At 43.3% G+C, this 16,890-nt stretch overlaps 1 protein-coding gene across 8 annotated transcripts in view; it reads left to right on the top strand.

The window, feature by feature from the left end:
• rapgef2a (Rap guanine nucleotide exchange factor 2a) overlaps positions 1 to 16,890 on the top strand; it is a 45,857-nt gene that overhangs the window by 11,939 nt on the left and 17,028 nt on the right. For 5 of the 8 annotated variants that reach the window (XM_072670727.1, XM_072670731.1, XM_072670729.1 and 2 more), the window contains exons 2-7: positions 7,685 to 7,755; positions 7,968 to 8,024; positions 11,332 to 11,415; positions 11,505 to 11,580; positions 12,098 to 12,277; positions 13,264 to 13,281. In XM_072670727.1, the coding sequence (XP_072526828.1) occupies positions 7,685 to 7,755; positions 7,968 to 8,024; positions 11,332 to 11,415; positions 11,505 to 11,580; positions 12,098 to 12,277; positions 13,264 to 13,281 (486 nt within the window). Of the gene's footprint in view, positions 1 to 7,684; positions 7,756 to 7,967; positions 8,025 to 11,331; positions 11,416 to 11,504; positions 11,581 to 12,097; positions 12,278 to 13,263; positions 13,282 to 14,348; positions 14,793 to 16,890 lie in introns of those variants that run through there. The other 3 variants (XM_072670728.1, XM_072670732.1, XM_072670734.1) reach the window with 2 other exon arrangements.

Below are 16,890 nucleotides of genomic sequence, written 5' to 3' on the forward strand. Positions count from 1 at the left end.
TCTGTCCAGCTGGTACCGGCCCATCTGCTACCCTTGACTGCTCAGGCACTCGAGGCAAATCAACACTCCATACCCGTGTCTTCATTCATCACTATACATACGCTTAGCAGCCGTTAGCGTTCTAGCGTGATGCTGTCCCGCGTTTGCTGTGGGTCGTTTGTCTGCGTTGTGCTCCGAGTCGGGTCTAGAGGTTATATAGATAAATACATAGATTTGGGATGAGATGATGAGTATAACCAGTGGGGGGGTGATTATTTAAATGTGTAGAAATGATCATGTAGGTTTGCTCGTTGTCTTGAAAGACGTATGCCGATGTAGGTGTGTTATGTCATGTCCTTTTATCTGCAATCAATAGGCACCAGCTATAGATCGGGACCAGAGTTGTCCCCGATCCGTTCAGAGTCTTTTCATTCTGAGAATCACCCGATACCGATCCAATATTTGTGTTTGTATGAATAATAACAAAAGAAGAAAGAACTTGCCTTTGGGTGAGGTCGTGGGTGGGAAGATGGGGTCAGCAGGGTCTGTACAGACTGCAGAGGGAATAATTGGAGGTGAGCAGCACAGCACATATTTGAGACTCCACTACGTTCGAGTATTGGAGCCAGAAGGTAGCTGTTAAGCTTGGACTGCCTAAACCCTGTGCTGTTCATGCTCACTTTCTATTGGCTAGCGTTAACGACGTGTAGCAGCAGGGCACTACTACACCCCACTACAGACACTACAGACTAAGAGAATGGTCAGAGAGAACGGTTTGTAGAATTGCTAGAAAGGCACATTTTAAACCCCCTGACGTGAAGTGGTGGCGCACTGTTCTACGCTGCAGCAACACCCAAGCATCAGGGCTCAAATCGAGGTAGAAATTCACTTGGTGGTCTGTTTTTTTTTTTTTTAAGCCGTTAAACAGGACTGTAAACAGACTGGTCTTTTATTCAACAATGCATGCTTTCAGTTTTCAGCACAACTTATCACATCTAATTGTTTTTGGACCTCAAGAGTTGCGTATAGGAGTGCCATGATGCAGATTAGCATCAGATTAGCATCAGCATTTCCGCTTTTGAACGGCAAACACAAGCCCCCCGTTCTGTATGTTCCTAAACATCATGCCCAGCATGTGACTGCAGACACTTACATAACCATTACCGGCGCAGCCGTGTTTTCCCATCAGAGTTAATGACGTGTAGCGGTAAATCTAGATGGTGTACTTCCCTGGCAAGGGACACTACTACACCACACTGCATCAGTAAGAGTCCTTGGCTAAGATAAGACCCTCCAACGCTACATTCTCCCACCTGTGTAGCATGATTCAAGCGTAAGGATAATACTCGGCTTCGGACCAATGTTTTGGTTTGTTATGCAGATACTGCTACTGCAGTGTAAATTGCCCTGACCGTCTGAGACGCCCTTGATAACGGACACCTCTATTTCCCATTGGCTGCCAGGTGAATTGTGCAATACTGTGATAATGATGATGTTCAGTGATGCGTTAGACAGTCCTGTTTGAAGATTGATGGTCCGTGTGCTCATACTGCTTATCCCTACCTTGGAGCCATCAAAGTACACACACTCAAACACACACACACTCGAACACACACACACACACAAGCAGAGTGTATTGCTTGAGCCTAGTTTAATCATCAGTGACTCAGCTCAGTAGTCATGAATACACATACACACACACACACACTTTAAACTCTCTGTTTACTGAGCAGGGTGTTTGGGTACAGGCTTGCGTGTGCGCTCGCTCCGTCTACCAGTATGAGCGAGATTTGTGTTTGTTTACTCTTAAGGTAGATCTTTACAAAACAGTGTTTGGAGAGAGATGGAGAACAGCGAGGCTCCGTACTCCGGTACGGGTAAATATTCACGTAATGCATTTCTGTAATTATCCTCCTATCATTTCGTCAGTTGTGACCTTTAGCCAGCTGCTGTTCATGTTTCTTAATGAATGGACCAATAGAAATGGTTCGAATACTCTTGTTAGAGTTTTCTCATGGTAACACCCTCGAACCCGAAGTTTATTCATTCAGCCATGAATCCTAGAACAGAAACTCTTCTGATTGCTTTAGCATAGCTTGTGGAGTCCCACAGGGCTCCCTTTTAAGGCCTATGAAAGGCCTTTGTTAATTATGGTAATAATATTGATATGAGAAAAGTGAAACGTGGGCTTGCATACCGAGTGTAGGGGTTAACGCAAAGGACATAGCTTACTTCTCCTGTAAAACTTCCTTTTTCAGAGATACGAGGTTTTGTCACGACAGCGACAAGTTGGTAATTATTGTTGCAATACTGGCCTTTGCGGTGATGAAAGCTGCAATATGCAAATGAACCCTCCAGACAGTCACATTACGATACATGTCTTACATGTTTTCTGAGTATCCTGACCAACCGAAAGCTCTTGGATAGCTCTAGCCAAGGTCTCAGAGCTTATGTAGCTTGTTATGGCTGGGGCTGGTCCCAACAAACCTGGGCTTCTTTAAGCTAGGGGTGCACCGATCCGGCTTTTTCAGTTTCAATACCGATACCGATACCGGTATATAAACTTTGCTATCTGTCTATACCCGATACAGATGTGATACCAATGCTGTATTAATAAACCGTATACCTCACCATGTGGGAGAGACTTAAGGCATCAGGATTGACTTCAGTGTTATTTTATATAATATAACAAATTAACACTTTTTTTTACTTGCACATTTAGGGCAGTCTTACACCACTAAATTATAAGAGGAGGGGATCGGTTCCATGGATCAGCCTAGTTATCCGATACCCGATCCAGCTAATTTTGTTAATATCGGGACCAATACCTGATCCTAATATCAGATCGGTGCATCCCTACTCTAAGCAGCTCTCTGAACATTAAAATAATAGATACCCACAAAGCAGAAAAGGAAGTTGTCAGGTAGACATTTCCTAAGATTGTAGTATAATCTTAGATCTTCAGCCATATTTAACAGACTGTGGTGTGGTGGTGCACTGTTCTACTGTGTAGCGACGCCAGCACAAATATTACCTTTCATGGTCCTCAGAAGTAAGCCTGCAACCTCACCAATTCAGTGTCTGACGTTTCTCCAAGTAACATCTAACCAATCCTGATTAGAATGTTGGCTGCTTTGAGGAAAGATATGCTTGGGATGGGAGGAAAAGGGAGCAGAACTTCATGAAAAGAATACCCCTCCAACTGTTCATTGTTAAGAATGCTTTGGGTTTGTGTTGCAGCCAGTGGCATGGGGAGCATTTTACTGGTAGAGGGGGAAAATAGAGGTCTGCATTGTCGTTAGTATAAAAGATTTGTGCAATTGTTGGGTGCTGTTTAGAAGCCTTTGGTAAATCGTATGTGAAGAACCCTTCAACCAGCAGAGAACTGTTTAAGTTGTCATGGTTCTGTTTAGGATAAGTGTGTAAAAGTGCATCTGAAAACCGGGATATTGCAACGCAAATAAAAGCCGGTGCGTCTTGAAGAATAGACATTAGATTAGTTATGGTATCTAACGCCGCTTTGTTGTTTGAACGCCAAACAAACCGTGCCAATCAACGCCCCAATCCAGCTTGTTGTGCGTCACACTCTTTCTGCCTCCTGGCTTTAGCCTCAGTAATCACTTACGCAGCCATATGTACACAGTCATTATTTCGCTTCTCGCTTCGTTACTTGGTGGGAATGTTGAATCGTGAACCTGGTATCAGGATGCAGTGTGAATTGAGTTGAATCATGGGCAGAAAGAATCGTTACACCCCTAATAAAGGTCCTTTTTTTCATTTTTATGCTTATACATGCTTATACATGCTTATACTTGCTTATACGGCCAGGCCGAGCTCCATAGGTCGGTCAGTTCAATTTTTTTATTTTCCGGGCCGTTGAAGCTTTTATGGTTGGTTATCTGAGCTGTGAGTTGCAAAAGATTGGGAACCCCAACTCTCAATCTTCAGAACTTAAAAATAAATGACCCCTTTTTACGTGTTTTACAGGCCGCCGATAAAAAGGGTAAGCAGTAAATTCCAAGGAACTGCGAGTTTCACATCTCATTTCATGTAACTGAGACAGGGTGAGAAACCGAAACTGCAGGTGTGATCTTGCAGACCTTGAGTTAGTCACTGATTTACCGTGTCAATAAATAAAAGGTGCAAATCCCATCTCCCCCCCCCCCCCCCCCCCCCCCCCCCTGTCGATTGGCAGGTCACTAGACATGTTTATCTTTATTTGGAGTGAGTTGCGAGGTAATGCATCCGACCCTGGCAGATGTGTTATCATATTAGAACAGTGTCAAAGCTTTGGTTAATTAGTAAACTGCTCAGATTGCTGTGTGAAGCAGTGTACTAGCCATGGATGGACCGCTGGCAGTACAAGACAAATTGGCTATGTCTGCGTAGCTTGAAGCGTCCAGGCTATATTCACATTACCAGGCTGAAGTGACTTTGAATCTGATTTCTTTGGCCTTAATGTGAACAGAACTGGTTTGGGGTTTTTCCAGGGCCGTGTGGACACAAATCAGATTTGAGTCAATTTCATATGTGGTCCTACATGGCATATGTATCCAGTATATGTGCCATGAACGTGAGCAGTCAATGCGCCAATGGGTGCCATCTCAGGGGCTGGATAGTTCACATTACACACAGATACAAGTCACTTACATGTATGAACATGAACAGTCAGGTCCGATCTAAGCAAAGCTGAGGCTTGTGATGGGATTAAAGCCTAAATGTCTGTGTGTAGCACCTTGCGATTGACTGGAGCCCCGTCCAGGGTGTATTTGTTCCTCGCCTGCAGTGATTCCAAGTAGGCTTCAGGCCCACCGCTACACTTGCCAGAGAACTGCAAGTGAATAAATGAATGACTGAGTGAATGAATCATGAAGCTCGATTTAGCACTTCGCTCCAGTGACACGTCCTTTATTTACCGTTACTTTAATGGACAGCACGTACCAGCATTTTGTCTTTAAATGGCTTTTATTATTTGTTTATTTATTTAGTTTTTTGTCTCCAGCCCTTAAGGCGCCCGTTTCCATCACCGGCACTTTCCATTAGGCTGTAGAGGTGGGCAGCGGAGTGACCGAGAGCGTGGGTGTGAGTCCCCAGGGCGGAAATGCCACGTTCCCGAAATAAACGTCCAGAAGGTTCAAACCCACCAATCACACGCTGTCCAGCGCTGCCTCTGAGCTGTTGTGGTTGGCTGATTTGAATTAATTGAGGCTAGTCTGTGGCTGTTTTGCTTGATAATGGCGTGTGCTCAAACCCTGCGCTCGAGCTGAAGCACTTTTACCCCAGAGAGCATCTGCTAGAGCAGAACTAGCCGAGCAGAAGCCTGTAAAAGTTCATCTGCACTAAATTAAACTGACTTCGTGTCGGAAAGCCGAAGATTACTGAACTTTGTAAGTGGCATTCCTGTGGTTTGAAGCGAGCGGGGGGGTGGGAATCGCGTGTTTGCAATAGCGCACGTGCTTGAGGGTTCTTCAGCAAAGGCAGAAGCGTGACTAGAGGGCTTTATTTTAGGATATGTGTGAAGTTCTTCTCCTCTCTTCTCCTCGCTACACTGCCGTTTCCCCCTTGAAGTGAGAAAGAAAGGCCTGTGGGATCTGCGAAAGCCACGAGTTTCTATTCCACTATTTAGTTGCCATTTCTTATAAAACACAGCCAAGTTCACAGAATTGCTGCTATTATCGTGTTATTATACAAGGCCATTTCCGATTGGATCCGGAGGTTGCATCTCTTGACCATTTGATCATAACATGGACTCTAATCAGGTTCTCCCCTGATGGTGCTCTTCTAGGTAAAGTATGGAGTTGAGGATGTACCTCCTAGACAGAGCAAATTGTAAAGGAACTGTTCCGATTATGAATTTGGGAAGAGTTTAATATCTCTCGTGATCTCGGACATGAACTTAGCAGTGACCGGAAACCATGTATTGTATAAGACAACATCTCCCGGGAAAATCACAGAGATGTGAATCCAGACGAGACTAAAATGATCAGTGTTATCAAAGTTCCGTGAACAACAGTAGGTAAGATTAGATAATCCGGCCTGTAATTCTGAGGGTGGAAGGTGCTCGGTCACGTCCGGATTGAAGTGCAGTATTCTAGCCTTCTTAAATAAGTTTTTTTTTTGATGGGATGAATGGGAACCGCTAGCGCTCCCAAAAGAATTGTACAGAAATCAGGACGGTCTGTGTCAATTTCAGGCTTATGTAAATGTAAAAGGGGCAAAAGGTTCCATGTTGTTTTGGTTTGGTACTCTGGAATGGGGGAGGGGGGGGGGGGTGCAGAAAATGAACAGAACAGAAGATGCCTTTCTTGTTAAACATTGATATTTGGTGCGTTGTGTCATGTAGAACGGGTGCGGTCAGTCTGTTGCGTGATGCAGGTGTGTGTGTGAGTGTGTGTGTCTGTCTTTCTTTGAATGCGGCATGAAGGTGGGGAGAGAAAGGGCTGTTTGTCTTGGATTGTGGATTAAAAAGAAAACAGTGCCGCTTGCTGGGAGTTGGGTGCAACTGCAAGTTGGTGATTTCTCAGGACGAAGTCTTGTTTAATAAAAGCCTGGTGATGAATAGAACACTTTCTTTTATTCTCCTTAAATTTGATATATGTATGTATTTAAAGATATTGAGGGTTTAAAAGCTTTGTAGAGAACCTTTTGTATGTCGCTGCTGATAGAATAAAACATTGCATCTCCATTTCTGTTCCTTTTCCATTTTACCTACATCATTTTGAAACTGCTGTCGTATGCTGTGGACCGTGTTGGATCATTACAAACGGTGCAGAATGACATGTAATACATTTCCAGCGGCGGTAATTAAAAATAAATAAGTGGAGTCGTCCCTTAATACTTGGATGTCTGTGGTCAGAATTTAGAATTGAATTACAAGTATGAAAATCAAATGTTCTTAGTTTTTCAGTGCATATATATATATATATATATATATATATATATATCTTGACCGATATTTACAAACTATATGCAGTCAGTTTTTTTTGTTTGTTTGTTTGGTTTTTTTACAATGTATGTTGCCTTAGATGTAAGATGGGGCAAGAAACTGGGTGTGATCTGCAGTCCTGTGTTTAGGGCAGACAATTATTCTTTATTTATTTTATAAATTATACATTTTTGTTTTTACCATTGTTTACTTTTCAAAGAACATACTGAGAAAAGATGGTAGTCTTTATTAAAGTTGCGCCTGGTTTGGTATTCTGTGAAGTCGATGGTTGTAAGGGTACACAGACGTCACAGTACACAGTTTGGACCTGTGGACTGGGAGACAAGTGTGAGACTAGGTATATATATATATATATATATATGTTTATTTTGAAAACACACTCTCACGTAGGTCTTTTTTTTAATGTTTTTTTATGTGTCTGTTCATCTTCTTAACCCCAAACTTGATACAAAAATGGCAAAACAAACAAAGAGGGAAGCAGACTTGCTGATTTGCGTCATTTACACTCGCTGTAGTCAGCCGCTAGTCAGCTTCAATTGGCTTAGAATGGCATGTTGCTAATTGGCTAATGGGGTACAACTTAAGCTTTCCTGGTGGAGCGTCGGTCAGTCTTTGCACATAGGCTACTGCACGTCCTCCGCACAACTGCATACATTGATCCATGCTGTAACGTCCGTACGGTCAAAGAATGCGTTACGTTACTCATCTGCTGATGGAGTTAATTCTGTAACTCTTAATACTGTGCCTGTTGTTTTGCAGGATCTACAGATTGTGTACTCCTATCTGCATGGGATGGAAGCATTGTCCAACCTGAGAGAACACCAGCTCAGGTAAGCTTTTGGGGCGGTGTAAATGAATAGGTCTGTAACTACACACACATAGTGTGCGACACATGCTTACTGACTGTGCAGAAATCGTAGCCACCTGTGAAAATCACTAAACCTGATCCGGCTCATTTTGTTTAGTTCCGGGACCGATATCAGATCCCAGTATCGGATCGGTGCATCCCTAGTATGTATAATTTTTTCCTTTTGTCGTTTAGGTTGATGTGCGAGACGGTCCGCTACGAGCAGCATGAGGCCAATGAGGTTTTGTACTAGTGAGTATACACCAGCCAGCACACACACACACATGCATATATGGATTCTAATCTAGGTCAGTTTAACAGAGGTTTATATCAAAGTCAGGCAAATGATTTGCACCAACACACGCTCACATCTGTTCTCCCCATCTCCCTCACACACATATACACACACACACACACACACACACAGCTGTCTTGGGCTTGGGACATGTAAATCTGTGCCCCCCATCTGCAGACAGAGATTAAGCCATTAAAAGCTCTTTGTGTTTCTGAGGGGAGCAGTACACACAAGTATAAAAGGGATGGGCAGTACGTCTATATGTTGCACTGCATTATGTCAAGACATTCAGGATCTCCGCGTAGACGTTGTAGTAGTGTTGTCTGTACTATTAAACCACTGAGCGGCTGCATGTATAATTTAAAAGCCAGATTTAGAGCAATTAGGACGAGTCAGTAAACAACAGCCAGTTTACAGCATCAACTGCATAGGAACAAGCAGCTGATTGGATGTCTGCCCATGTTGGATGTTCAGTGGCCCGGATTCCGTAATACAGGGCCTTCGTTTTGCTCTCGGAACAGTCTCAAAACTTCATGGCATCGATTCCATCTTATTGTGTCGCACAGTTCCTGCCGATTTTCCCGGAGCACTTTCTCACACCCATTTTCAGCTACGTTTACTTCTGTTCGCTGCCCCAGTAACACCACCTCACCCCCCCGAGCCTGAGTCAGGTCTAAAAAAGCAGAAGTTCTATTTAGAACACTATTTATAATGCACACATGAGTTCAGTTGCTCCGAAAGTGCTGCATGGATCAGAAAAGGGAGCGAATCAGCCGCGTCCAGTCATCCTCAAAGCCCTGAGCTTTCACTTTGACTTTCGCTCGCTTCAGCCCACCATCAGCAGCTCAGCTCCAGCCGCTCTTAGTGCGGTCGGTCAGTGTCTGTTGATGAGCTCCAAGACGAAAACTGTTCAACTGCAAAACACACATAACACTGACGGCATAGAAATATAAAAGGGTGCAGTACACTTCCAATTATTGATTAAACTAGCAATTAAAGCCATTACGCAGAAAAAATCTCTTCCTGAAAAAGCCTTAACTGAACGAACGGGTCTGTCTTCCTGCAGTAAACCCAAACACGTGCTCCTGCAAGCAAGGTCGCAAGGCCACTGATCGAGTAAAATGAGGGGAAGTGAAGTTTGGAGGATGATTTTAGAAAATGGAAGAGGGTTATTGCCCATTTTCAGCTGCGTTTACTTCTGTTCGCTGCCACAGTACCACCGCCTCACTCCCGAGCCTGAGTCAGGTCAGGCCTTGACAGTATTGCATGAATAATATAACTTAATACATTGTTGCTGCCAAGCAAAAACCTTGTCTTTAACGGTCCAAATTTACTAAAAGGAGACGTTCATATCGGTCCGTTCTTCATGAAACCCTGACCCGATGTAAGGAACAACTGAGAGCTAATGGTCTAGGGGTGCCCTGGGGTCATTACATGAAGCTAGAGAAACAGAGAGCTTGTTGATGTTGCTGATTTAGGCACATGGTCAGAGTAGACTTGCACCAAAATGACACCCAAAACTTTCAGGGTTATGAAGTCCCACGGTTCAAATACGATGATGTAGTATAAGGCTAAAAAGTCCCACATTTTGACTAAGGAAGATATTCAAGGTTAAGAAGTCCCTCAGTTTGAGTAAGGAAGATGTACAAGGCTGTGAAGTCCCTCGTTTAGAGTTAGGGAGATACACAAGGTTAAGGAGTCCCACAGTTTGAGTAGAGAAGGCTGTGAAGACCCAAGGTTTGAATAAGATGATGTAGCTCAAGGCTATGAAGTCCCACAGTTTGAGAAGTAAAGATGATCTGAAAGGCTATTAGGACGACGTACAAGGCTATGAAGTCCCACAGTTTGAGAAGTAAAGATGATCTGAAAGGCTATTAGGACGACGTACAAGGCTATGAAGTCCCACAGTTTGAGAAGTAAAGATGATCTGAAAGGCTATTAGGACGACGTACAAGGCTATGAAGTCCCTTGTTTGTCTGGAAAGCACCTGTGAAATCACACAGTTTGTGAGTAAAGATGATCTAAAAGGCTGTAAGGAAGATTATGAAGTCCCACAGTTTGAGGAAGGAAGATGAAAAAGGCTGTGAGGACCCAGGGTTTGAATAATAAGAAGATTATGTAGCACAAGGCTATGAAGTCCCACAGTTTGAGGAGTGAAATGTCATACAAGGCTATGAAGTCCCTTGTTTTTCTGGAGAACTACTGTGAGGTCTCACAGTTTTTGAGTTCGGGAAGATAAACAAGGCTATAAAGACCCTCGTTTTTGAGTTTGGGAAGATAAACAAGGCTACGAAGTCTCATAGTTTGAGTAGGTAAGAAGTACAAGGCTCTGATAACCCACTTTTTGACTAAGGAAGCTGTACAAGGTTATGAAGTCTACCACAGATGTACTAATTTGGCCATGCTTTAACCAAGTATTACACGCTTAGGAAGACTACATCACATGTGCTAGCTTCATGGCTAGCTTGAAACAAACCTGGAGAGTCACAAGCTAGTGTGAAAGTGCTCTCCAGATTTGGCGTAACCGATCCCGTCCAGCGTTCTTCAGGTCAGACATTTCACACCTTGTTTGGCAGATGTTGCTTTTGGAGAGATGTCCAGGGGTTGTAACATGTAGAATTACAATGGTCAATACCCAATATTCCTTTACCAAAAAAAAAAAGGTTAAGCTCAGACTGGAAACCAAGTTCGTGGGTTTCAAAAATATTAATTTATGTCAATAAAAACTTTTGAATTATTGAATTATTTCATTATTTGGCGGGTTTCAGTACTGACAAGCTGTTGAAGTTCGGAAATGTTCTACCGAGCTACACTGGAACGAATGGAAATGAGCCAGTAATGGCGCATTTAAAAAGCATACTCCTGTTTAATAGTTACACTATATAATGTTTTAGCCGTGTCCTGCCCACCCCGTATGCCTACGTAATCACATGCATGCCTCAGACCACATCTTGTTGTCAAGTGTTCTGAAATAGTCCTGCTTGTGCGCGTCAGACCCAAGAGACCGTCGGAGCAGTCCCCCCCCAGCATTGTAACGTGAATAATACTCACATGCTGGAACTCACTTGGTAATACTCTTGGGTCACATGCAGCGTTCAGACGGAATTGTGAAAGATTAGCGAAGTCCGACCTCAGGGTTGGAATGCATTATGGACAGTAGGAAGTAAATAAGACGTTCGTGTTTTGTAGTGGGTTCGAGGCTGTGCTGGAATACTCGCAGTGAAACTGTTTACTTCAGTGTTGTGTGTAATATTTCTATTTTAGTCCTGATGACATTGGGACCTGCTGGTACATCCTGCTGTCTGGCTCGGTCTTCATAAAGGAGTCCATGTTCCTACCACGGAGCAGGTTTGTTTTTAAGGACCGTTGCTTTTCCTATTTACTCACTTGTAGTTTGAGGTTTACGGAATCAGTGATCGTCTCTTCCTCTCTTTCAGTTTTGGGAAACGCTCTGCAGGCAGCCTGCGCCGAGGCTGCGAGTGCATTGTCCTTGAAGCCTCAGAAATGATAGTGGTGAGTGGTGTTTACAACGATGCATAAATACACAGGCTTGTCTTTCTTGACCATGTGATTTTTTTTTTTTTTTTTTTTTTTTTTTTAAACGTACACAAAACAAGCTTTCAGAATAACAGATTAAGAAATGGCTTAGTATAATAGTCTAATTATATCTGCATTAGTATGAATAGTAATGTATTTAGCTAAAATCCCAGCCCTATTGTGCCATGAGGCTTATCACTCAGTAGCTACAGTGACTGTAATGCAAATTTTGTAATGCTGATTTTTCTTGAAGAGCAACACTAATGAAAGTCTGGTAGCTGGACGTGTTCTTTTAAGTGCTGCTCTGCAAGTTACAGTGTTTCCCCAGCCTCCGACACAACTGCTCCAGCTGATGTTCTGAGGATATGCACATTAAACTGCCTTTCGCTTGTGTAGATAATCGATTGTTTGCAAACCGCCGCCAGACCCTGCTAAAACGGAGAAATCGGCCGCAGTCCTCTTAACAACAGTGTGTTCTCTCGCTTATTCTCAGGTGGACTATGTGGAGGACAGTGAGGAGTACTTCCAGAGGCAGGCGTCCCACCGGCAGTCCAGGAGAAGATTCCGGAAAATAAACCAGCGCGGCGAGAGGCAGACAATCATCGACACGGTCGAGCACTATCCAGTCAGCAAGCCTCCTCTGCCGCCAGGCTACCACACGGTCCGTACAGAGGTGCACACACTGATCCTTAAGATTACACACTGCTTCAGTACAAAGCGAGGCTGGACAATGTATTCACGCTCTGTCCACAAATGTGTTGCTAGGTTGGAGAAGCTTCAGAGGACCTAGGGTCTGTGTCTGTAAAATAGAGTCTACGAACACGCCGTTGTGCCTCATTCGGGTTTTTCCCTCACTGTTTCCATTAATGCACTTGCCCTAATACAGTGCATGTGCGGTGCTGTGATCCATTTAGTGTAAAACTGACCAATGAGCACTCAGAAACTTTTATAAATGTTTATAAAATGTATTCATACCTTCCACTGCTTTTGTGAATGCTTGGGCTCTCGTAAACCCATTTCAAGCAGGCATGTTTTTATAAGAAAGTTGAAGAGTTTCTAAAATCTGACCTGGATTTAGGGTCAGAGTATCTCTTCACAAGTGATTATTCGGAACATCTTGATATAAAAACAATCACCTTTAAAGGTGAATTTAAGAAGATCTGCAAAAATCGACAACTTCAGAGGGTTAAAGACGGGGGTCACTATGACATATAGGAGCCCTTTTATGGGTAGTTAAGCAAGAAAAGCATGAGAACCAAAACAACGACTGTTCCAATGTTCCAGTTCAATAAGACACCTAAAACACAACACCTGCCTCAAAGTAGTACCTTTCATGCTCAAAATGCACTAAATATGGCCTATAATTCATAATCATTGTTGTAAAAGCTTGTCTAACCTAGCAACGTTTGTTATGAAAGTACACATGTGAGCGAAACATGATCTTCTCTCTTTCCGTCTTACCGTAAACAGACCCAGTTTCTTGGCCCCCAAACCTTTCCCGCTCTTTCTTCCCCTTTCGAATACAGAAAGTTGAATTTAATGTGTAATTTACTAATTCCTTACAGTCCCAAGTATATGTAATCATGCTTTTACCCCTAACTGGAAGAGTACAGTGTGTAATAATTGTCCCTTTTATTTTTTTTTTCCTTTTGGCTGCAGGAATGCTCAAAATCCCAGGTAACATTTTCTCACGCCTTCCCGTAATTCTCCTTAACAGCTCCTTAACTACTTCCTCTGCCTGCTTAACACTCCCTGTGCTTTGTTCTCCTACCTGTAACCCTTAGAAACAATCACCAGGTGTTGTAATCTGATATGAGCTACTTCTCGCCATATTCGACAAGAGGTTGGAAATGCTGAGACGGACCTGTTATATGCTCTGTAATTACACAGACACACACACACTGTATGCCCAAATGTTTGTGGACACCCCTTTTAATAGAAGCGTATGAGGCCCTTCTGTAAAGGCTAGAAAGGGAAAAAAGCTCCCCAGCATTGGAGCTGTAGAGCTGTGTTGTCTGGGATGATGGCTGGTGCTCCATCCGGTACTTTTGTCGCTGAATGCAGTCAAATCCTCACAGCAACGCTCCACAATCTAGTAGAAGGCCTTCTCTGGACAGGAGAGACTGTTATGAAAGGAGCAGGATAAGCTCTTTTTATTTATTTTTAATATAAATGAAGAAACAGTGAACGAGCAGGTGTCCCAATACTTTTGTCCGTATGGTGTATGTGCTTTAGTAACGTCAGTGGTTACTTCTAAGGGTTATGAAACTGCTCTAATGATCACAAGAGTGGAAGTTCTGCTCTTTCCTTTGCTGTTGTAATGTGCTCATATTCTCTCTCTCTCTCTATCTCTCTCTCTCACGCGCACACACACACACACACACACACACACTCTCTCTCTCACCTCCCTTGCCTTTCTTATGCTGCGTTGTTTAAGTGTCTGACCGGTAATGAACTCATTATGATTGACGCTGAGGGTGGGATTTTGCAAGGAGGTTTAAAGCTGTGCGATTGTCCCGTGAACTGTCCATCATTGCGGGGGTCAGCCCCGGTGACTGGTTTAGTAGGGCAGCAGGTTTCACTCATGGCCGAACCCCTCCCCCAGCTTTCTGCATAAACAATACCAGCCTGACCCGTACTAATCTCTCTCTCTGTGTGTGTGTGTGTGTGTGTGTGTGTGTGTGAGAGAGAGAGAGAGAGAAGTGAGAGTGAAAGGGAGGCGGGGTGGGATGTAAATGGATTCAGCCAGTGTTTCCCCTCTCTCTCTTGTTCTGTGTATACCTCTCTCTCTCTCTCTCTCTCTCTGGTTCCCCTCCCTGCCTGTGCGCTGTCTGTTGCTGTGGAGATTTTCGCAGGAGTTTGCTAGAAAGCGATGTTGCTGGGTGTGAGTGAGGGAGAGGAAGTAGTTGAGGGAGCCCAAATGCGGCAGATTTGAGGCAAAGATCTGACAAAGGCGAGGGAGAGAGAAGGAGAGGGAGAGAGAGCGAGAGCGAGAGCACTTCAGTGGAGAGCAGGAACGGGATCCAGAGGATTAAGCTGCAGAGAAAGTGAGGAGGGGAGACGAGGCGGAATGCCGTGCGCCGCTTTGCGCTGACGGGAACAGGATGGTTGGGCACTCTGTGTTTTTGGCAATGAGGCAGTTAGTACTCTCGCACGGCTATGGAGTCAGGGGAGCGGAGATGAGGAGCGTGAGTATGTTTACAGACATGTACTGCTGGCGGTGTTCACACGTCATGCAACAAGTCTTAGCCTCTGCTAAGCCACATATTATTAGCCTGCTAAGAAAAATGATGGATAGACGATGCTAATTAGGCTCCCAGTGTAGTGCGCACTGACCAGAATAATACCAGGAAAAGAAGATTTGTAGAAATTCAACCTTTGGTGTCCAAACCTGATTGCCTTGATTTGTATGAAATAGGACTTCATACACATACTTTGGAATAACAGAGCAATATAGTGATTATAGTCAAGTCCCATGTGTTTGTACATTGCTAAAACCTATATATAGCCTTTATATATACTGTACTAATATATACTACCTCGTCACTCTCAATCATAAATCTTTAATCTTCATTTCTGCAATTTTGTACTTTTTATATTTGTTCATTATGTCAGAATCCCACGGTGTCAGCGTGTCATGACGACTGGGTCAATAGAAATGCCCCAAAATGACATTGATAAAACATAAACATAATGACTTCCATTGAAACGTTACCAGACAGTGCAGCTCTATAATGCTTACATACGTTATTAGACCATAAACCGACCTATGCACATGCAGATGAGCATTTATAGGCTGCTTACAGATATATAAGCATTTCTAGTAGACATGATCAATATGATGGAAAGCTCATTGTGTAAAGATAAATGGTATGCTTTTTTAAAAATTATTTTTATTATTATTATTATTATTGTAGATTTATTTGGCTCTACTAGTGAATTCAGTCAGCCTGTCAAAATATCACAGTTTGCCCACCCTTAATGTCTGTTACTGAAAAGTTTTTGGGCAGTTTATTACACTTTTGGAATGAAGGTCGAGTTGAAGCATAAAGTGCCAAGCAGGTTGGATCTATTTGAAGGGAATCTGAGGAGAAACTACTACAGGCTTTGGTGGGGGGGCAGGATTTTAAGCCTAAAATGTAGTTTGTCCAATAGGAAAAGAGTCGAGTGGGATGGATGGATGGAATATGTGGATGGATCAATGGATAAAGAAATCAATGGATGTAGAGTTGGATGGATAGAAAGATGGATTGGTGGAAAGAATGAAAGATGGATGGAGAGATGGGTGGATGGATAGCAGGAGTTAGCCTGAAATCAAGCTTGTCTAGTAGGAAAAGAGTTGGATGGATGGATGGATGTAAAGATGGAATGATGACAAACCGTGAGAGTGATGAATTGATTGCTGGGTAGAAAAAAAGAAGACCAGTGTAGCACATGGGGTGTTATTTTGCCTAATGGCAAAGAGAGGGGCATTGCTACATTCATGTAAACAGTATATGCTTATTTAGTTCTTGATCAGCTGGTAGAATTACAGTTAGTAACTGTATTCAAATGTGCTGAAATGTATTGAAAGGGATGGAGCAAAAAGTTTGCGACTTAATGTCACTGCAAGTTCAAGCTGAGAAGTACTGAGAGTCTGCTCTGTAGCAGCCGAGTCGGAGTTCAGCGATATTAGTGATGATTTGAGTATTAAGTTGTTCATGGGTGCCCATTCTAATTGCAGTGATGCGCGCTCTCTCCCCGTATGTAGGCCAGTTGAACTAGGCCATGAGTTCATCACCCATCAACAGCCTCTATTATATTAAGCCTCTGGATATACTGTTTACAGTGTGTGCACGCTCACACACGTGTCCACTAGCCGATCCATTTCAAAGCGCTGGGTCGTTACGCGGGAGCGCAGTGCGAGGAATTCATTCGGTAATGGCCACCTAAGGTCATTAGCGTATCACTTCACATGACAAACGACAAGCTGCCGCTTAATCCGCTGCGAATTTGATTAACGTGTTATCATAGACTTGTGCTCGAGGGCGTTTTAATGAGGCCGGCGTGGAGTGTGCGTATGTGTGTGGCGATGCGTGCTTCATGTCTATCTGAAGTCTGATGAAGTGTGATGTTTACTTCACCTTGAGTTCGCTCGCTCTCAGGATTCGCGCTTGAGAAACTTCTGATTAAGAAGATTAATCCAAGCCAAATTGTGTGGTAATGCATGTTTTAACACTCACCCAAATGGATTGATTAATAGACTTGCATGTACTGCACTTGTTTTGTGAAGTGTGTGTGTGTGTG

This window comes from Salminus brasiliensis, chromosome 24 (assembly GCF_030463535.1).
Source record: "Salminus brasiliensis chromosome 24, fSalBra1.hap2, whole genome shotgun sequence".
Taxonomy (NCBI): Eukaryota; Metazoa; Chordata; class Actinopteri; order Characiformes; family Bryconidae; genus Salminus; species Salminus brasiliensis.